Source organism: Ipomoea nil, unplaced genomic scaffold (assembly GCF_001879475.1).
Source record: "Ipomoea nil cultivar Tokyo-kokei standard unplaced genomic scaffold, Asagao_1.1 scaffold1875, whole genome shotgun sequence".
Taxonomy (NCBI): Eukaryota; Viridiplantae; Streptophyta; class Magnoliopsida; order Solanales; family Convolvulaceae; genus Ipomoea; species Ipomoea nil.
This window is the reverse complement of record NW_017618303.1, coordinates 455,838-479,330: the sequence shown is the minus strand read 5'-3', so window position 1 is coordinate 479,330 and position 23,493 is coordinate 455,838. Positions and strand designations below refer to the sequence as shown.

The window sequence follows — 23,493 nt, the reverse complement described above, 5'->3', positions numbered from 1 at the left end:
CCAATCATAGCTATTCATAACTTAAGTCTGAAGAGTCAAGACTTAAGCTTAGTTAAATGCAAAATTAAAATGACAGAAATATTTTATTTTTTAAAGGTATACCTTGCTGTAAGCAAATAAGGATCGGATCCTATCAAAAAATAATGAGGATCAAAGTAAATAAAGAATCTCGAACGGATGGAGTATGAAACCTTTACAAAATGATACAACTGCAATCATATCTTGTCCCACGCAACATTTTTCAATTAAAGAAAGAGAGAAAAAGGGTCAAATCGGCTACTAAGTCAACTGGATAGTACAATTAAGTCACTTTATTAAAAAAAAAAACATCATTCAAGCTCTCTAAATTGGTAAAATTATGCAATTAAGTTAAAATTAACTTATTTAACAGGTTAAATATTTTATTACTGTATTAACACGTGTCCTTTTTATTTTATTTTTTAAAACAATTTTATTTATTTATTTATTAAAAAATTAAAAATATTATTTAAAAATAAAAATAACCACCAATTGTCCATGTCGGACAGTCGATGGCTGTCTTATTCATGGATAGCCAAGGCCTTTGAAGGAAGACGGCTATGGCCGTCTTCTAAATCTAGAATGAGGGCGGTGCAGACAGTCGGTAACTTTTTTTTTTTTTAATAACTAAAGAAAAAAATTATTTAAAGAAAAAAAAATGTGTCAGCACAACAAAAATTTAGCCTGCTAAATTTTGAACTTAATTGAACAATTTTATCAATTTAGGTGGCTTGAATAAAAAATTTTTACTTAGAAAATCTAATTACACTATTCAATTGGCTTAAGGGCCAATTTAACCCTTTTTTCATATAAAGAAAGGTGAGAAGTTTCCTGGGCAAAAGGAAGAGACCATTCAAAAACTCCTCTTAGGTAAGTTGTAACTTGTAAGCTAGCTAGGTGGGACATTTTAAAGATGATCATCAAAATGGCACACATTATTTATCGTCAAAATGGCACACATTATTTATCGAAAAATAGTATATGTACTTTCTTCTCTATTCTCAATTTTTACTCCACACTTTACTTTTACTTTCACATTTAAAATTTTGATGTAAACACTTTTACAACAGTCCACATAAAGAAAATAACCTATCAGCCCCCGCCACATCAGAAAGTAAATTTGAGGGAGTAAGATTTGAGAGTACATGTAGTAGAACTCTTATTTGTCATTAATTACAGACATAATACTAGTTCTTTTTTTTTCTGGTTCCCATGTCAGTCTGTGACTGAGAACGGAGAAGAGAAGGGGTGCAAAGCAAAGCAGGGAACATGGGCATAATAACATCTTTATTATTGAACATATATAATCATCCCAGCACTAGAGTTATGTCAACCCGCAAAAACAACATACTAAATTGGGTACATGTCATACATAGGCAATATAATGCTCCAATATAATACCATACTTGTCTGATACAACCTAACAATATTATTCTTGTATTAAGTTGTAGCGCACATAGGGATTACAACATAATAAATTTGATATGGATGGATGGATGGATGATGACGACTAACCGCAATATTTAGTCGATGAATCCACTGTTAAAAAGCAGTACAGTAGCACCCAACAACAACAACAACAGCAGTTAAACTACCATACTGCAAAAAACAAATGTTTTAACTGTAAGCCAATAAAGACAGAAGCTGATATCAGATTTAATTTATACGAGTTACCCTCAAAGCTGAGCAGAAGCTTGAGTTTTTCCATTGACCATTGTAAATGCAAAGAGTATTCATAACTATATAAACATAGATTGATAATAAACCAGAGTGTCCCAATTATCTAAAACAAGTTGATTTTCTTTATCAGAAACAGCATTTCAAGGCAAATTCATTCTTTTTAGTTTCGGGTTTAGGGTCGGTGCAGCTCACTACGAGCCCCAACTCAACTCATGCACCCTTCTTCACAAATGATTACCATGAGTGGAGTCAACATTACATTTGAATATAATGAAATATTCACCAAGTCTGATGAACTGTACTACTTGAACAGCTAAAAACATCACACTTAACCTGTGATCACCTTGGCTTCACAATTGGGTTTGGGTTTTCTCAAACCAATGGTTAATTTTGAGTTTTAATTAACAGCGTCAAAAACATATCCAATCCAAACTGGAGGGGTGTTAATCGCCTAATCTTCTACAACAACTATATATATAATAACCCCCCAACCTTGGGTGTATGTATCTATTCTAAACATACAATCAGCTGCAATATGAATCCAGCAAAAGTGTAGTTTAACATTGACTGCAAATAAGGGGAGCCTGAATTGCTTGTGATTTATAACAGAACAGGTTGACATCATGACATTAAGTGGAAGGTATTCTTAATTGCCAGATAATACTGGTCAAATAATTGTATTTTTTTTTTTAAAGAGAAGTCTTTCAATTTGGAATATACCTAAACTCAACCAAAAGTAAGAATAATTTCATCCGAATTGAACCTAATTAATCATCCGAACATGCAAAGATTTTGCAGATGAAGTAAGAAAAATATGGGCTTTTAATTATTAAATAAAAGATAAGGCATCAAATACAGAATAGGAAATTAAAGAAGAATGAAAATAAGAATTACAATTAAGCAAAAGAGTATGGCAATAGAAAGATGACATACCAAGCTGCAGACTTGGAGGACAGTTGCGCGCGCTGATCAAAGAATCGAACTGGGATTTCATGAAAATAAAAAAGGGAGTGAATTGGTGATAAAAGGAGCAGAGGAAGATAAGATTGTGGAGTTACAAACTCCAAATCACGACTACAATCGGGTAAAAAAAAAAAAAAAAAAAACTGGCATACCATGAACAGCAGCCATCTGGCTCGTGACGGTGGTGGTGGACGACGGCAGGAGGCGGCGGCGGCGGTGGATGGAAGTAATCCTGATAGCCGTGGGGATGGTGCGGTGGCGGCGGAGGAGGGTGGTGTACGTGCGGCGGCGGCGGCGGATGGTGGTGTACGTGTGGCGGCGGCGGAGGGTGGTGTGGGTGTACGTGTGGCGGCGGCGGAGGGTGGTGTGGGTGTGGGTGTGGTGGCGGAGGAGGAGGAGCGTGATGGTGGTGGTGGTGGTGACTCATGGAGCTTGGTGTTGCGGTGAGGTGAACAAAGAAGAGTGGGGTTTGAAGAAAACGATGAAGCAAGAAAGAGGTGATTAGGTGATTACCCAGCTCCAGCATCCAGGTGGGTAGGTAGGTAGGTAGGCACGTTACGTTGTACGTAGCTCACCGTTTCTCCTCTTTATTTCATCACACGATAAGCATAGAGTGCGACTCTACTCTATCCACTGCCACTCACGTCGTACAACTTTCGTCCACGATGCTCATTCTTCAACGCCAATGAATCTTCAAAAATTCTTCCATCATAATTGATGTGGTAAATTTACCCACATATACATATTAGTTATGAAATAATTGATATACATACAAAGGCTCGGGTAGTTAGGTCAGAGGTTCTGGGTAAATTTTCTAAAGAGAGACAACCAAAAGTTTTCTAAACAAGCATTTACTGGGGTATTTATAGGAGATTAGAGGAAACACATGTCGAGTGGTCAGTCTGCACACTACGTGTCCGTCATGCACTCGATGCGGCGGTCCTAGAGGCTAGAAAAAGCATCCACCTTCAACGAGATGCTTGACTGAATATTGATTATTGGGCTTGGTTTGAGCGCTATTGTTGATACTCACCTTCACGGTCCAAGTGCGCAGTCTCGAGGTCCTCAGCCGAGCATTTAGGTCGGGGCCGAGCACATAAGAGAAAGAGCAGAAACTCATTAAGACAATGAGGAAAATTACCTTCGGGTCGGGTCGGTCTAGCCGTTACCCAAGGCCGGTGAAGTTCGAGAAAAGATCCTCCTCACATGTAGAGTCGGGTCCAGTCAGGTGCTCGATAAGTACAAATCGGTATTCCGACATATTCTCTATCAATAATTATTCATTTTTTTTAACAAAGTTTTACTACATATAAATTCTCAATCTTGATTCCTTAATGTGGCAATAAATGATAAATTATCTTCACCAAATGAGTCCCAAAGAAAATGCCATCATTAAAAATTTAAATAAGAAAATACAAATAGGGTGTAGAATTTGAGAATACAATTAATATTCTCTTTTTGTACAACTTCTACTTCCACCGCTACACCTATTATTTATATTAACAATGATATAAATGTTGGAAAAATTAGGATGATAATGTGAAAATAAGAAATGGTATGACGTGGACCGTGGTATAATCACTACCATAGAAGAGAATTCGTCGCTACCGGTGTAGACTCACAACAACAACGTCACTCCCAAATGTTAATATAGCAATCTCTGTCTCCGTACACCCGGAGTAGGCATTGAAACTTACACATCATACTTATATAGTAATAAAGAGACAAAAAAATATGTCAGACAATATATGTCTGATTTCATAAACTCAAGTAATAACCTTCTTTAAATGCGAAGCGATTAAGCTCACATACTATAAAAAGATCTTAGCCATTTATCAGTTTATGGTGATTGGTGAATATTAAACCTTGCCTAAAGCATCAAGAGTTTGAGAGCCAGGACAGAATATTATTTATTCGCTTACATTTTTCCCAACAATTAATTGACCCAAGGTGTGAGATTAACTCAACTAATTAAAATACCCATGCATGTATGGACTCAACCTCAACACATGGGGTTAATTATATTAGTAGCATTTTCTGAGCTAGAGTTTACCTCTACATAACTCAAAAGATTAGGCTCACTATGTGTTTAAAATTAAAAAGAAATTATCATATTTAAAAAGTTGGAGATTTATTACTGAGGAATATAATGCACTCTGTGAACAATTGTACTGTGTACATTATTGAGATATATTTCAATGAACGTAACTCAAAATACAAATTTAATTGGGTACATTGCATGCATATCATACATACTCCAATGCCGTAAGTACGTACTCTGATATGATACGCTAATAATATTAATTAAGCTCTAACATACATACTGATTGAATAATTACAGAGCGAACCCGGAGCGAAGCAATATGGAGCGGATCACACCCGGCACCGAGTGGACTACGCACGCGACTGGACAGACCATGGAGAGGTCCACCTCCCTGGGGTCCTCGGCTACTACCACGGGATCCTCGACTACTACCGCGGAGTCCCCGGCTAGCTACTACGCACACGGGGTGACGAACCACCCCGGGGGCGGCTTACCGCCCCGGGGTCGGCCACGTAGGCTCGGCCACCACGGGTTCGACAAGCGCACCATGGGTTCGGCCGGCGCACCCGGGTTCGGCCGGCACACCAGGGATCGGCCAACAAGGGGTCGGCCAGGGCCGGGTCTCTCGCGTGGAGCGAGTCTAGCGGCTCCTCCCGCGTACCCCGGGCAAGTAGCAGCCGGGGAGTATAAAAGCACTCCCCGGTGTCCTACTTAAGCATCTTCTGTTGGAGATAATGAACCAAAATCGATTTAATATCCCTAAAATAATATTTATATATATACACACGAAATATATATATAATATTATTGGATATATATGTATCCGAAATATATATATACACACAAATATATATATATATATATATATATATATATATATATATATATATATATATATATATATATATATATATATATATATATATAACCATAGACGGAGCCAGAGGGGGGGCAGGGGGGTCAGCTGCCCCCCCTCACCCCACCCCACCCCTACCCTATATTGTATATAATATTTATATATATATATAGTACATTATTCATATAAGTATTATAGAACAGATTATGTAAACAAAAGTTGTGATAGATAAGGTGGTAGCTAACGTATATGAGTTTTGGAATGGCCTGGGTTTGAGTCTTTGCATTGACAATGTTACAGTCTTCTTCACTTTTTTGATCAACACAATTAAATTGTGTGTAATTTATAATGTGTTTTATATTCGAATTGTTTTATCAAATTAATTATGTTTCATATTTTGTTATAAATATTTTTATAAAGTTTTAATATGTTTTATTTTTCGCTATATCCAACAATATTTTGTTATACTTCTTAAGTATTTCATTTTTTTTAAACTTTCTCTTTTATTTAAATTTTTTTCCCTCACTAAAAAAAAATTCTGAATCCGCCATTGAATCCATCCCTACTTCTTTGCCCTCCCTCAACATATTTTCTGGCTCCGTCCCTGTATATAACGGATCCAAAGGTTATATATACGTATATATCTATGAAAAGATATACCAATATATATTAACCAAAGAATGGAACTTATAATCCACAGATTATAATTTCAACCAAACTATATCAAAGGAGAGGATTTTTGCTTAGAGCATAATCCAAAACAAGAAAGAAGGAAAGAATATATAGTCTATGTTAACTCTCTCCCTGCGACTAGGGTTTTCTGCAATAAGCTCCCTGCGATCTAGGGTTACGACAGCTTTCTTCGAGTTCGGCAACGGACAAGAGTGCGAAAGCCATGGATGTTCAGCGAATTATTGACTCCACGGCGGATATCAGCTTGGAAGATGAGGAGGAGGGCGTACGGTTTGAGGATGACGGGTATGGCGTCGGTCCGCAGCCGCAGGAACGCCGGACGTGGACGATTGTCGGGAGGTTTCTCACGGATCGAATCTTGAAGGTTGATATGATGAAAAGAGTAATGGCCTCGGCTTGGCGTCCCCTCATGGGAATAGAGATAACAGATGTGCTTCCAAACTTGTATCTCTTCACTTTTTTTGACGAGGCAGACATGCGCTGCGTGGTGGAGGAGGGGCCGTGGGCGTTCGAGAATGCTACGTTTCTTTGCCAAGTCTTGAATGATGGACAGGATCCGGAGCAAGTGGTCTTGAATACGGTGGACTTCTGGTTACAAGTTTATGATATTCCTTTGGGCTACCGGACAGTTAAGGTACTTGAGCGAATTGGGGATTTTGCAGGGGTGTTCTTACGCTATGATGAACGTAATTTTGAGAGACCGTGGACCTCGTTTTATCGGGTAAGGATAACACATGATGTAACCAATCCACTTAAGCGTCGTATGAAGATGATCATGCGGGATGGGACATGGACATAGGTTAATTTCAAATACGAGCGGCTGCATATGTTTTGTTTCTTTTGTGGTATCATGGGGCATACTTAGGGGTGTAAACGAGTCGAGCCGAGCTCGAGCATGGGTATGCTCGAGCTCGAGCTCGTTAAATGCAGCTATGCTCGAGCTCGAGCTCGTAACTGGATGCTCGAGCTCGAGCTCGGCAATTATCGAGCTGCTCGAGCTCGAACTCGATCTTGAGCTCGAGTTCGAGCTTGATTTTGAGCTCGAATTCGAGCTCGAGATCAGGCTCGAGCTCGGGTTCAAATGCGTGCTCGATCTTAACCTTGAATTTGACGGTTTAACCTATTTGATTTAAAATTTAAACTGCTCTGTTTTATCCATACATAAATAATACAAACTTCAAATCAAAACACTCAAAATAATTTCGCAACGAAGTAAAAGATAGTGAAGACACAAGTCTGTTTGTTCAAACTTCAAAACATTCAAAATAAGTTTGCAAATCACAACAAAACACAAGTCAACAGTAGTAGTCCTTGATTCCTTGTACATATATATTTCGTCCCGGATATGTTCAAAACAATAGGGCTTTTAAGTTTTGACTTTTGAGTTTTAAATTTTAATTATTATTTTTATATATTTTAATTATATAATATTATATATTATATTGTATATTATACGGCTCGCGAGCCGGCTCGACGAGCCACGAGCCTAGAGTATCTAGGCTCGGCTCGTGCTCGTTTATTTGACGAGCCGCTCGAGCTCGGCTCGAGCTCGATTTTGACCGAGCTCGAGCCGAGCGTTGACCGAGCCGCTCACGAGCGGCTCGGCTCATTTACACCCCTAGGCATAATGATAAGTTCTGTTTAGCGGCAAGACGTTCTTTGTTATCTCCGGAACAGTACCCCTTTGGTACGGCTTTAAGGGCGGGAGGGAATAACCCGACACGGGTTTTGGGGGACAAGTGGTTCAAGCTGGGCCAAGAGAGACGGAAAGAAATAGGTTTTGGGGGTGGATACGGTCGGGGGATTGCGGCGGTTGGTGGGCAGCCTATGACTGGAATGAGGGAACGGGTAGTGGAGATTAGGGGACAAGCCGAGAGGGATGGTGGAAACTTGGGCTTGGTGTGGGAGAAGGAGTTAGCTAGGGAGGAGGAGGGGGTGAGAGTGGACCCAAAAAGACGACGCACGGACGGTGGATTAGGGGATGGAGTGGATGAAGGGGTGTGTGTGGATTCGGATGGTATGGGGTTGGGGGAGCCGAATGGTAGGGGAAGTCGGGTGGGTGAGAGACCGGTGATGGAGGAGGATGTTGCAATGACAGAGGTTCAAAAAAACTTGCAGATGGCGGGTGCTGCGGTGCAGACCCGCCCGACCCAATGAGTACATTGAGCTGGAACTGTCGTGGCTTGGGTAATCCACGGACAGTTCGGGAGATTGAGGACATGGTGTCCCGCAAGAAACCCGATTTTGTATTTCTGATGGAGACCAAGGTTAACCGGGATCATGCTGAGCGACTCCGGATTAAACTTGGATTTGATGGTTTGTTTAATGTTGATAATTCTGGATTGAGTGGAGGTTTAGCATTATTGTGGAGGACGAATAATACGGCGAGGTTGTTGAGTTATTCTGATAATTATGTAGACGTGGAGGTGAGTATGCCCGGATTTGAAAAGTGGAGGATGACAGGTTTCTACGGCTTTTCAAAGCGTCCGCAGAGAAGGGAATCGTGGGACCTTATTCGTACACTGGCAAATAAATCTGACCTACCGTGGGTTATGATAGGAGATTTTAATGATCTCTTATTTCAATATGAGAAACGGGGAGGTAATCCGCATCCTGATGCTTTATTGCGAGGGTTTGGTGAGACTATCGAGGAATGTGGATTGGCGCAGATGCCCATGACAGGATATCCGTTTACTTGGCAGAAGGGGAAGGGTACACCAAACTGGATAGAGGAACGATTGGATAAGGTCCTGACCACGCAGGGATGGAGGGATCTTGTACCTGATGCTAGTGTGCTTAATATATTGACCCGGAAATCGGATCATTCTGCTCTTTTCCTTGGGATTCTCAATCTTCGGGAAAGGGGAGGTGGTCTAAGAAGGGGTTTTAGATTTGAGATGGCATGGTTACATGATGAAGGATGTAGGGGTGTGGTAGAAAAGGCCTGGGAGGACGGAAGGAGTAGGGGGCTGCAGGAATGTGTCACGTTTTGTGGTGAACGATTAACACGCTGGGGTGGAGACCGTTTTCACAAATTCGGTGAGAGAATACGGAACTTGAGGAAAGAGCAGATGCGCGTTAGAGGGCGTACATACCCGGGGTCTCTAGCTGAATTTCAAAGGATAGAGGACTGTCTGACCAGTATTGAGTTGCAGGAGGATACATACTGGAGACAGAGGGCCAAGCAACATTGGCTTAAGAACGCGGATGCAAACACCAAGTTTTATCACAGGTACGCTACTCACCGAAAGAAAAAGAATTATATTATGAAAATTATGAATAGTAATGGGGATTGGATTGAGAGAGATGCCATGAGGAATAGTATCTTGCATTATTATCGTGATATCTTTGAGTCGAATTCTCCTGTTATTAATGACAATTTCTTTGAGAGCATACAACCGCGTGTGACAGCTGCGCAGAATGAGGGCCTGTTGCGCCCTTTTGAAGAAAGTGAAATTAAATCAGCATTGTTTTCAATGTTTCCTGATAAGGCACCAGGACCGGATGGGATGAACCCTGGTTTTTATCAGCACTTCTAGGATGTGGTGGGTACTAATATTTCTGCTTATATTGTTAACTGTCTCAATACTAATTCGTTTCCGAGTAAATTGAATGAGACAAATATTATATTGATTCTGAAGAAGAAAACCCCAGAGATGATTTCTGATTATAGGCCAATTGCATTGAGTAATGTGGTGTACAGAATTATGGCCAAAGTTATTACAGTTAGAATGAAACCTTTGATGGAAAGTGTCATATCTGAGTCACAAAGTGCATTCATAGCTGGGAGATTGATAACAGATAATATATTGATAGCAGCAGAAGTAGGCCATTATTTGAACAGGAAACAATGTGGACTCATGGGTTGGGGAGCTTTGAAGCTGGATATGGCCAAAGCCTACGATCGTATGGAATGGTCCTTTTTACAAAGAATGTTAATGGCCTTAGGGTTTGATGAAAGATGGGTGGAATTACTGATGATGTGTGTAACCACAGTATCTTATAATGTATTAGTAAATGGGACACAGAGTGAACAGATAATGCCAACTCGTGGTTTGAGACAAGGTGATCCCCTTTCACCATATTTATTCATTATTTGTGCTGAAGGGCTCTCACTATTATTGCAGCAGGCGCAGGCAAAAGGAGAAATACATGGCTGTAGGGTTGCAAGAGGTGCACCTTCTATTACCCATCTTTTCTTTGCCGATGATAGTTTACTTTTTTTCAAGGCAAATGTGCAAGAGGCAGAAGTAATTAAGCGATGTTTATAAGAATATGAGAAGATTTCTGGACAGGCAGTCAATTATCATAAGTCAAATATTTGTTATAGTAAGAATACACGTGGAGAGATAAGGGATGAGGTTGCCAATATATTGGGGGTGGTGCAGGCTCAGAATTTTGGGAAGTATTTGGGACTTCCATCGTTTGTAGGCAGAAATAGGAGGGCTGCATTTTCTTATATTGAGGATAAAATAAGACAGAGGATCAGCTCATGGAATAAGAAATTGATATCACAAGCACGAAATGAAATTTTATTGAAAAGTGTGGCCCAGTCAATGCCTACCTTTTCAATGAGTGTTTTTTTGCTGCCTATGACCTTATGCACCGCTATTGAGCGAACCATGAATCGATATTCGTGGAGGTCCAAGAATGACCAAGGTATACATTGGAAGGCATGGGATAGACTATGTATTCCGAAGAAGTATGGAGGTTTGGGATTTAAGGACTTACATGCCTTTAATCTTGCTATGCTTGGGAAGCAAGGGTGGCATTTTCTGACACAGCCGCGATCTTTAGTGTCGAGAGTTTATAAGGCCAGGTACTATCCCGCTAATTCTTTCTATGATGCATGTTTGGGTAATAACCCGAGTTTTTGCTGGCGGAGTATTTTGGTGGCTCAGGAGTTAATTTGTGGGGGTGTGAGGATGAGAATTGGGAATGGTGAAACAACGTTGATTTGGGACCACCCATGATTGCATGATGAAAACTACCCGAGAATACGAACAGAAAAACCACCCCAATTGGCACAAGCAAAAGTGATGGGTTTAATGGATCAACAGACTGGAACCTGGGATCCGGATATTCTAACAGATATTTTCATACCGGAGGATGTGGAACGAATTAAAAAAATACCTGTATCACCTAGGTATGATGATTTGTGGTACTGGTATGGAGATCCAAATGGTGAATATTCTGTCAAGAATGGGTATAGGAAACTAGTGGGCAATTACTCCCAACCACTAGGGACCTTTGATAAATGGAAGGTTTTATAGAAACTCAAAATCCCACCGAAGTGGAAGACATTTATATGGAGAGCTCTAAATGATATTTTACCCACCACAAACAATCTACTTATAAAGAGAGTGGATATTGATCCAACATGTGCTATGTGTGGGGCTTCACATGAGGATATTGTGCATTCTTTGATCACATGTGGCTATACAACAAATATTTGGATACAATCTCACCTTCCAATCCCCAATAGTGTCACAAATGTTTTCAGTGATTGGATTAATGATTTGATGAATGTTTTAGGTGATAATGAGATTATTTATGCAGTGGCAATTCTATACTACACTTGGTGTGCAAGGAATGGGGCTGTGTGGGACGCATGTTTGCCCAGGCCTCAGAAGGTAATTGCAATGGCGTCTTCAGCTGTACACTCTTGGAAAATTGTGCACCCGACACATACACACCCGCGAGTAAATGCGGCCGTGATGGAGCAAGTAGAAGCCCCAACCATACGGCAACAAAATGCCGTAGGTCTCACTGCCGAACCGGCAGAAACTGTGCTGCCTTTGAGCAGCAGTATAATGCAGCCACACGGACAGCAACAGCAGCCGAATGTGCCTTACGGGACTCCCCTAATGTGCTACTTCGACGCGGCATACGACCCACGAACGAGCAAGGCGGCAGCGGGTGCAATTATTCTAGATGCGCAAGGAGGGTATATTGCCGCAATGACCACCCCTATGTCAGATTGTTTTACACCTTTAATGGCGGAGGCTCTAGCGTGCAAAGAAGTTTTGTCATGGTTGAGAAACCGCGGTATAGACTCTATCCAGCTCTTCACAGATTGTTTAGTACTACAACAATATCTATCATCTACGACTCGATCACCACGGTCTTATCTGGGCTATGCTATTGATAGCTGCAGGACTAGTATATTGGTTTTTGAGAACTGTTTAATTCGATACGTTCCTAGATTAGATAATTATTTAGCTCATACTCTAGCATCTATTACCTCTACTCAGACGACAATTATGTATGCGGACTCAAGTCCACCAGCTGCTATTTCAGCATATTTTGAATAAATGCCGCACAGGCTCCTTTCAAAAAAAAAAACAAGAAAGAAGGAGAAGAAGAAAGAAGTGTGCGAGTTAGGCGAGTGCCTTTCTTTCCTTAAAACCTTATTTGCCACCTCCCAAAAGTGCTAGGAGCGTTGTGTCCTAGGTTTCCCAGGATAAAACGTACAACGGTTCGATGTTTGAGCACCCAAACGAGCGAACCAGGCGAACTAGAGCACGGGCAAAACACAGTAGCAAGAAAGGAGTAGGAGCAGAGTTTTTGAGAAAAAAAAAGGTGCTTATCTTTGTGTGTTGTGTACTCTCGTGTTCTTCCCTCTCTTGTTGCAAATCACTTGTTCCTACTACCTCTTCTTATATAGGAATTGGAGTACTAAATAGCATTTAGTAGGCATTCATGGCACGTTGGTAACATCTGAAACAGCTAGCCTTTAGTGCATATTTAATTCAAAATTCAAAATGAATTAATACAGAGATTAATTCCTGTAGCGGATGAATTAAATCTCCAACTGTCCAGAAACAACTCTGGTAGACCGAAGTGCTGTTTAGCCGCAGCGCACGAGAGCAACTCTTGTGCTGCTTGGTCTGGGCCAGCGCACGAGCAGCTCTCGTGCTGCTTGGTTTGGGCCAGCGCACGAGCAGCTCTCATGCTGCTTGGTTTGGGCCAGCGCACGAGCAGCTCTCATGCTGCTTGGTCTGGTCTCGGCCAGCGCACGAGCAGCTCTCGTGCTGCTTGGTCTCGGCCAGCACACGAGCAGCTCTCGTGCTGCTTGGTCTGGGCCAACGCACGAGCAGCTCTCGTGCTGCTAGAGTTTGGAAAACTGATACCGAAAGTTGGCATAACTTAACCCGCAAGGCCAGCCAATTTCTAGACGACATTCGTGCCCGCAAGTGCCGGCGCACACGAGCTCGGGCTTGAATCAAACCACCGAAAGTTGGCATAACTTAACCCGAAGTGTCGGCGCACACGAGCTCGGACTTGAATCAAACCATCGAAAGTTGGCATAACTTAACCCGCAAGGCCAGCCAATTTCTGGACGACATTCGTGCCCGCAAGTGCTGGCGCACACGAGCTCAGGCTTGACTCAAACCACCGAAAGTTGGCATTACTTAACCCGCAAGGCCAGCGACGACATTCGTGCCCGCAAGTGCCGGCGCACACGAGCTCGGGCTTGAATCAAGCCTTTCCGATCTCGTTTCTAGTTGGAATTTGATTTGCAACCCCCCCCCCCCCCCCCCCCCGGGTGAAATCCTCTTTCCAAATCAATGTGGGACAAAGCTCACTTTTCCCTTCATTTTTCCAACTCAATGAGTCTACTTTGAGAATCAATATCTCATTCACCCATTATCCGTTTTGAGCGTACAATATATCAATCTCTTCGTCTCACTACGAAGAACCCGAATCCACTTTGACCCGACCCAAATCGGAAGTGGACCCCACTGATAATTGTACCACAAAATAGCCACTTAAAATGTCATTTTATGCCATTTTAAGCTATTTTTTCTAACAATCCCCCACATGAATGAAAAATTGATTTTAAGGGTATTTTGGAATCGGAACCAACTGTGCTCAATGGTCGATCCCTGCATAGGATAGGTAGGGATCACTATACCCTTTGAACCTTCCCTTGTGAAGACATGTTTATTCTACTAGCTGTACGGTAGAACGCGATGTCTTTGAACCGACTGCCGTTTGTGTAGACGATGACATATCTCACACAGGAACCTCCCAACCGTGCTCTGTTCTCATGAGTGTGCCCTTTTTGGTCGTGGGTCACCGTCCTGGTTCTGCAAGAGTTTGTGAAGAATTGTGCCCATCAATTCTCCTTTGAAGCGACCCTCACTTCTCTCTCACATAGGTGATTCTTTTCTGAGTATCCCGCATACTCACACATGTCAACCGACATTCGAATCATTAAAGTATCGACATGCTAACCTTGCGCGGGAGTCACTGTTTCTAACGAGGAGTGGTAGGGAGTCCGAGACCCTCACAATGACATGCTCCGTTCTATAATTTAGTTGTCCCATTGAACCTAGGTGTCCGCTAGGTTGGGTATCCACTATAGAACTTTTAGTCCAAGGGCTTTAGACCCATTCCTCGTTCCAACTTCTCAACAACCATTTGCTTACCCTCGGGTTAGCGAGTTAGCGGCCGCTACGTTATCTTTTGACATCACGTAGTCAATAGAGATAACACCTGTTGTGAGAAATTGTTTAATGGTATTATGTCAACGACTTATAAGTCTAGACTTACCATTCTACATCTAACTCTGTACTTAACCAATTTTGGCTTGACCATCGCAATGCACACAAATTGGAGGTACGAGTTTACCACTAGGAACATTCCCGAAAAATGGCATAGCCATTCGGCCTACTCGCTCGCAACATGAGTGTAAGGCTCTCAGCTTTGATCCCGTCGGATCTTAGCTATCACAAATTCATTTCGAGAATTTCCGTCCAACCGACTGCACTGGCCTACGTAAAGACGTAGCCTTTAATGGACTTAGCGTCCTTTGATATCCGTGCTATACTTTCCAAGTACAGTTAGATATCCCACGTAGTGCAGTCTAGAATACGAGCATACCTTAAGTATCTCATAACTCATGCTATTGCTTTCTAGTGCGCAACACTAGGGTTACTCGTATGTCTACCGAGTTCGTTGACCGCTAAGGCAATATTCGGCTTAGTACAACCCATTTGATACAATTAAACTACCGATAATCTGAATGTATTCTCTGTGAGAAGTATAATCTCCGTGATTATTGGCTAGTTGTACGTTAGTATCTAACGGTGTCCAAGCCACTTGATTATCATTCCTTTACAAGGATTCAATCAACTCGGTGAGATTGGCTAACACGAGACCATATATATGGTCTTCCCACGATTTCAATCTCGAAGATTAAATCTGCCAAACTCACTCGTCTCATGTCAAATCTCAAATTTAACATAACCCTAGTAGAATTGATCATGTGATCGTTACTACCTATGATGAGTTCATCGTGTATAAACAAGCAGTGATATCACCGTCTATCGTATATGTTACATAGACCTTGTCACTTTTATTTATACTAAACTCGTTGGTCATCACTGCATGATCAAAACCTCACATGCCAATTACTAAGGCAATCATTTCGAACCATACACTGATCTCACCAACTTACACACTTTCTTTTCATAGCGTGGAACCACAAAACCCTTGGGTCGTTCCATGTTTACTAAGAAGAAGATACATCCATTTCGATGAACTTCCAAGTCTAGCTAAACAGCTTTGGCAAGTATCATCCTAATGGATTCCATTCTCGTCACAAGAGAATATATATCGAAGTAACCGTGGCACTCACGTTGCATGTAATCTACAATTACAAGCCCGGCCATTTTACTTCAATATAACCAACCGGTTCTGTTTTCCGACTAGTGATCTACTTAGGATCCTGAGGTTTTACAACCTGGAGGAAGAACAACCAGTTCCAAGTATGATTCTTTAAGATAGAATCTACTTCACTTTCGATAGCCTCACTCGGGTTGGTCCACTTGTAGAAGTCAACGCTTCTACATACGTTCGAGGCTCGTTTTCTAACAACCATGTCAGAAAATCCAATTTATTTTCTAGTAAACAAGTTAGATTGTGCGCGTCACACTCTATCATGTACGTCAGAAAATCTGGACCAAAGGATTTTTCAATCCTAGCTCTCTTGCTACGTCTAGCTTCGAGCTCGGGTTCTCTTTCACACCCTTCAACCATAGCTACGCCGAAAGTTCCTTTCAACGTGCTAGGTCCTTTATTGATCCGTCACAAAAATACATCTTCGAAGAACTATGAATTTCTTGATTCAATTTATTGTGTTCTTATGTACATCCAAACTATAGGACTCGTGTACTAAGAACCAATACACACCTTTGGCAAGACACCCCCACATTTCAGGCATTAGTAGGAAAACCTCTTACGTATCCACAATTCGTAAGAATTTCATGCGGGCAACCTTATTTAAAAGGTACTGACTTGTCCAAAGTATCGTCTCACCCCACATACCTTGAGGTAAACCCGAACTTATCAACATCTTGATATTTATGTTCGGCAACAACGTTTGATTGAGGTGAATACCGTGTCGTACGCTCGAGTACGATACCAACGCTTGCGGCGAAATCACCAATGGGTGTTTCATATTCACTACATCAATAGTTAGTAACCGCATTAATCCACAATTAATTTGGTTATCCTTTTATTCTTATAAAGAATAAATATGTGCTACACGTTAGCACATCTCGTAGGTGCGAACAGATCAACACTTACGAATCTATTCGGGATTGACCGAAAGGCCACAAACCCGAACCAGTGCTTCCAAAATTGAAGCACGAATCAGTGCTTAGTAATGAAGCACGAATCATTGCTTCTAAACTAACGCACTGACACCAAAGCAATCTCTATTGCTTTAAATTATAAACTTACAGCAACATTCGGTTGCTTAATTTATAATTCCAGTGCTACTTAGCACTAGGATTATTAGTTAATTACACAATTAACCAAACCTCCTTTCGTACTAATCACATAACACTTTTACAATGCTAAATTTAATTAGCCACATACGAAAGGTTTAAGCTAAGTAAATGAGCATTAAAACCAATCATAATCTAGCACCTTTATTGCTATTACCAAAGCACCAAATGCTTAAGTTTTCAACACCTAAAGGTGCAGCCACCAAGTGGCCGAAAGTGCCTAATTAAGCACTCTACCGAAACTTGGATCACTTTCGGCCATGGTGGAACAACATGAGGCCAAGACCCACGAGGACGAGGAAGAGGAGACAGCTAGGATGGGATCACTGCAACTCCTCACTGCCCTTAGCGCCAAAAAAATGCCAACAACGACGAACAAGGGGTTGATGTACGTCGAAGCATTGGTGAACGGTAAGCATACACAAGCTTTGGTGGATACAGGTGCCACACACAATTTTGTGACCGAGGATGAGGCTAGAAGACTTGGTCTTCGTTGGACGAAGGGGGAAGGTTGGCTCAAGGCTGCCAATGCGAGAGCCCAACCGCTCAACGGCGTAGCATGAGGCGTAGAGTTACGCTTAGGCACTTGGAGGGGTCAAGTGAACTTTTCCGTGGCACCACTGGATGATTATAAAGTTGTGCTTGGGATGGACTTTTTCCGTCAAGCCACTGCCATCCCCATGCCATCCTTCAACACAATATGTATTTTGGAGAAAGGGTCCACGTGTATGATCCCAACCATCGTAGCTCCCAAGAGGCAAGTAGAGGGGGCACAACGACTATCAACCTTGCAAGTTGTGGAAGGAGCGACGAAAGGAAAAGCCAACACTGCGACCAACGCTTGGGTGAAAAAGAGGAGGAAGCCACAAGAGTATAAGTCGCGCCATAAGGCCATGGGAAATCAAAGTCGTGGAAGCCGGATGAAGACTTATGGCAATGGCAAGACGTTTGGAGGCATACAAGGCGACGAGGGCGTCGCCAAATTAGGTGGGGGAGGATGTAACGCGCGGGCAGCGTCACTACGAGGTTCCGGGGGTTGCTACACATTTCCGGAGTTTTCTAGCACTTGCACGAAGCATCCCATAGTTGGTAGAATAGTTTGGAGGTATAGAGATAACACTAGAAGAGGTAGGGGTGCTTTAGAATATTCTAGAACCATATAGAATACTCATAGTTGTGTAGGGATGTATAGAGTATTCTAGAATATTAGGGAATCCTCCCACTTGTGTAGGGAATTTTGGAGGATTCTAGAGGATTCCACATGAGGAGGTGGAGTAGTATAAATACCCCACAAGGGGCTCATTTGTAAACCATCCAAGAAGGCATCCACGTAGGAATCTAAAGAGGATCCAAAGAAGGAATTAATAAAGCTCTCAAGTACTTTTGCAATATTCTTGCCTACTTGGTTTTTCTAGCCATCCCACCGATTGCGTAGCATATTTTCGAGGGTCGAACGAGAGGCTGACTTGGCTATTTAGAGGGGAAAAATAGCTAAGGCCGCACGTGACTTAGTGAGGGGAAATAAGTCTGTGACACAAAGCTCACTTTTCCCTTCATTTTTCCAACTCAATGGGTCTACTTTGAGAATCAACATCTCATTCACCCATTATCCGTTTTGAGCGTACAATATATCAATGTAACACCGCCCAAACAAGCTAGATAAAAAGCCTTAACACATGCAGATTATACGACAAAACTAGCACAGCGGAAGATAAAACGAGAACTGGATAAAAGAAATCCGAACGGGGTGTTACGCCACGTCTACCAAACACGGTAAACGCTACGGTGATCAATCTGCAAAACAAGAGTCAGCGCCACTAGACAAGGATAAGGGTACTAAGCTACCGGCCACTAGACATCGCGCTCGTCTAGACATCACCTGAAAGATACAAAGATAAACATTGGGACGACGCCCGGTCAGCGATAATTGCTGGTAACCCACCAATACATGTGAAATATCATACATAGATAGATATAAGAGGTAAAACCATTTTCGAAACGGAATACATAAGTATATAAGTCAAAAACCAAGATCAACAGTCAACACAAGACTCATCACTCACAAGGATAACACGGGAACACAACCCAAACCACAAAGGTTAACCACAACGCAAAGGATAAAGACAAGACCGATGGCAACACATGCCAAAGCAAAACATGCCTCCGTGACTACACACGTCACGAGAGAAGAACACACAACACCGGCTACACAAGCCCTCGCAACACCCATCACGAGTTGTTATGCCTTCCTTATGCCCTGTTCCAACCTTTTGGCTACCCCCAACCTTATATCTTCTTCCAACCATTACCTCCAGGACCCCTGTACTTCTTAGTCCAACCTTATTCCCCCGGGACCGTCGTCCCCCACCAACGACCACCAACGAGACCACCAATTCATAGTACACAAGGTACCGTACACGGCAACACATGCCCGGATAACACATGTTATCCCCCAAAAACGTGAACCTTACACAAAGGCCACAACTCCATAATCACGTCACAGCCACCACGAGGACCGCTGCAATACCTTGGTGACTAGTGTCCCATACCACTAATCGTGCAATCCAGGTAAAGCCACACACGCACCGCAACTCAACAAGAGTCAAACAACGAATCACAACGAAGGTATGAAACATACTCAATCAAGGAACGGGTCACAGCCCAACAACATCAACGATGAATAACACAAGTTATCATCAACCAAACGGAAGGTACAAACAACACACACGCTAGCATTTAGACAACAAACTAGCATGCTTATCAACGGGGAAACTCAAGATAGTTCCGAGGAACACACAAGACACCTCTTGGTCCAACGAAACACAATGTTGAACACTTAGCACGATTCAAGACACCAAAGTCCTACATGGATACCTACCATATAGTTCTAGACATACGAAACATCAAGAAGACACTCAAATAGTTCCACAAAAGAACATCGGGAAGTCAAAAGACCAAATACCGAGTCAAACGAATCACGGGGAACAAATCCCGGTCCAACTCCACTGTGTTCCCCGCGGGTGGACCCACGGGTAGGCCCCTACCCGTGGTTCCGCCCGCGGGTACACTACCCACAAGCCTATGTACCTGCGGGTGGGCGGCGGGTAGGGCTCTCCCCGCCGTTCCGCCCGCGGGTACATACTCCTGTGCAAAAAGATCCCTTCGGGGATTTTCTTCTCCAAACACAAATTCAAGTCCAAAACATGTCAAATCTCACCCAACACAACAAAATGACTTGAATCATGGAAAATGCCAAGCAATGGCACAAAGGAACCCTAAACACAAGCTCTAGATATGCAATATCACAAGACAAATGCATAAACACTCACATTTCATAGCAAAACACAAGTAGAATCCAAGAAATCACATATAGGTAAGCAAAATATGTTTTGTAGAGCATGGGTTACCTCTTGTAGACCAAAAGACTTCACTTTACACCACAACAAGTTCCCCACAAGGCTTACTTTCCGAACCCACTTCAAGATTAAACCAAAAGATCATAAAGATCCTACCTTTAAGAAAAAGACAACTAAGATGGAACCAAAAACACAAGATGAACTTAGATCTTACCCTCCTAGATGCCCAAATAGGTGAAAGGTTGAATCTTGGTAGCAAATCTTTGAATCTTGACAAGGGTCTCAACTTGGCTTGGAGAATAAGCTATACTTCTTTTCTAGAGAGAAGGTAGAGCTAATTTCTAAGAATTGTAAGGAATGAAATGAAGAAGTCTTCTAGGTTAGGTTACAATACTAACTCTTGGTGAAAAGTCAAGAATACCCTTACTAACCCTTAGAAAGTGTAAGGAACAAGGGAACTCCCCTCAAAGCTCAAGGTACAACACAACTTTAAGGTTGACTAGTCAAATGCTAGTCCTTGAGTATTAAAAATCAGGATTTTAGGAATTAATTCTTCAAATAAAATAGGATTAATTATTCAATTAATCCATGGATTGAATGTGGATTTTTGAGGTGTCACAATCAATCTCTTCGTCTCACTACGAAGAACCCGAATCCACTTTGACCCGACCCAAATCAGAAGTGGACCCCACTAATAATTGTACCACAAAATAGCCACTTAAAATGTCATTTTAAGCTATTTTTCCAACATCTTCTACCTTCTGACTACAATTGTATTGTTATTACACGTCCCGAACCTCTATAATAGCGTTATACATTCAATTAATATAATATTTCTACCCCTATTGTCATTTTATCGTTCGTTCTTTATATTCAATCATATATTCGGGTTGTATAATCCAGACCCCCGGGTTCATATAATCCATCATTGGTGCTCTTGTTGAGAGCGGTTGTACAAGCTTAAGAGCTCTCCCTACTATTCTAATATTCCACCACGGCGATGGCAAGATCGGGGTCGAACACCGCAATTCACATGATTCACGCCACACACGTGACCCCTCCCCCTCGCTAACCATCCTAACGGGATGGCGACGGCAAGTCGACAGACCGTTCCCGTGGGGACAATAGGGGACCTCAGAGATCAGATCAACGGGAACCGGCAAGGGGTGGCGGAGGACCTCCGGGATCTGCTCAACGGCAGCCGCCCCCACGGCGAATCAGCGCCGCCCATTGCGCCCCCGATCCCAAACCCACAAGACGAGGCGGCTGCACTCGAACAGGTGGTGACCGCGATGAACCGCGTCGCGGAGGGCTTACGACGGGGTGCCTCGGCACCTTCGCCTCCCCCGCCTCCGCGGGGACACGACGATCCAAACACTCAGGGGCCCCGAGCACCTGAGGCACCGGCGGACTGTGAGGTCAACTCACCGCGACCGTCTGATAGGAGAGGCGACACGGAGACCAACAAAGGTCGGCGCGAGTAACGAGAGGAGGGACGACCGCGGCCGACTCGGGCCGCGACCGTGCTAGGACGGCTGGGTCCGAGGGTGCCGGCGCGACACCGCATCGGCCCGAGGCCGACCGTGCAACCCGCGGAGTCGTCACTCTCACAAAGGTCCCGAAGCCATGATTCCCGCCTTCCGAGGCCCCCTCGCCCCCGCCATCTCCGCGGGGACGCGGTGGCCCAAGCACCCATGTGCCCCGTGCACCTAAGGCACCGGCGGACAGAGGAGTCAACTCGCCACGATCGTGGGGAGCCATGTACACCAGAATGGTCGCCAAAGTGTTCAAGAAGGTCCTCGGCCGGAACCTACAAGCTTACGTCAACGACATGATCGTGAAAAGCACTGAGGCCGACCTCCACATAGCCGACTTGACCGAGGTACCTAGAAGTCAAAACGGGGACGCGGATTTGCTCTCCAAGCTCGGCCTCGGCGCCCCGAAGCATATCTCCAAGATAGCACGGATTAAAGACCTCCAGAGGTCCAGCTTGGAGGCCTACCCAGTCCTCCCCATACAAACCCTCCCCCGTGCTGGTTAGACCACCTGGTAGAGTACAAGAAAAGGGCTACCCTACTAGCAGACGAGGCGGCAGCCAAGGCGGTCAAGATGAGGTCACCAACATATGTCTTCCTTCATGAGCTCGCCCAAGAGGAAGACACATCAACGGAGCTACCCCATGAGCTCGCCCAAGAGGACAGCTACCTCATGAGCTCGCCCAAGGGGAGAATGCATCAAGGAGGCTACCTCATGAGCTCGCCCAAGAGGAGGACGCATCAAGGAGGCTACCTCATGAGCTCGCCCAAGAGGAGGACGCATCAAGGACACTTCCTCATGAGCTCCCCCAAGAGGAGGACGGCTACCTCATGAGCTCGCCCAAGAGGAGGACGCATTAAGGGGGCTACTTCATGAGCTCGCCCAAGAGGAGGACGCATCAAGGGGTAACCGCATGAGCTCGCCCAAGAGGAAGAAGACTACCTCATGAGCTCGCCCTAGAGGAGGACGCATCAAGGGAGCTACCTCATGAGCTCGCCCAAGAGGAGGACGCATCAAGGGGGACACCTTATGAGCTCGTCCAAGAGGAGGAGGACTACCTCATGAGCTCGCCCAAGAGGAGGACGCATCAAGGGGGACACCTCATGAGCTCGCCCAAGAGGAGGAGGACTACCTCATGAGCTCTCCCAAGAGGAGGACGGCTACCTCATGAGCTCGTCCAAGAGGAGAACGCATCAAGGGGAATACCTCATGAACTCGTCCAAGAGGAAGACGCATCAAGGAGGATATCTCATGAGCTCGCCCAATAGGAGAAAGACTACCTCATGAGCTCGCTCAAGAGAAGGACGCCCCTCAATCAAATTTATTTATGACACTATAGTCGTGGAATCAAAAGTGCAAAAAACTACTCTTTGAAATCCCATGGGCCATGTCCTACCCAAACAAGGTTTAAACAAAACACAAATCACAGTCAAACGTCAATCGTCAATAGTTTTCTAGAAGGACTTTAAAAAAAAAAAAAAAAAAAAAAAACAGTTTTCTAGGAGGTGGAAATTTTGACGGAAGGAAGGAAGCTTCCTACGCCTACGC

At 43.3% G+C, this 23,493-nt stretch overlaps 1 protein-coding gene across 1 annotated transcript; it reads left to right on the top strand.

Moving 5' to 3' along the window:
- The first annotated feature begins 11,293 nt into the window (after nt 1–11,293).
- On the top strand, nt 11,294–12,568 carry LOC109193407. Its single transcript, XM_019344264.1, has 2 exons — nt 11,294–11,518; nt 11,615–12,568. The coding sequence occupies exons 1-2, from the start codon at nt 11,294–11,296 to the stop codon at nt 12,566–12,568; spliced, it is 1,179 nt and encodes a 392-aa protein (XP_019199809.1).
- Nucleotides 12,569–23,493: the final 10,925 nt, after the last annotated feature.

Coding starts and splice junctions, on each gene's coding strand:
- LOC109193407 (XM_019344264.1), top strand. CDS start 11,294: ATGGGTTTAATGGATCAACAGACTGGAACCTGGGATCCGGATATTCTA. Junction 11,519..11,614: donor GGACCTTTGATAAATGGAAG/GTTTTATAGAAA, acceptor CTACTTATAAAG/AGAGTGGATATTGATCCAAC.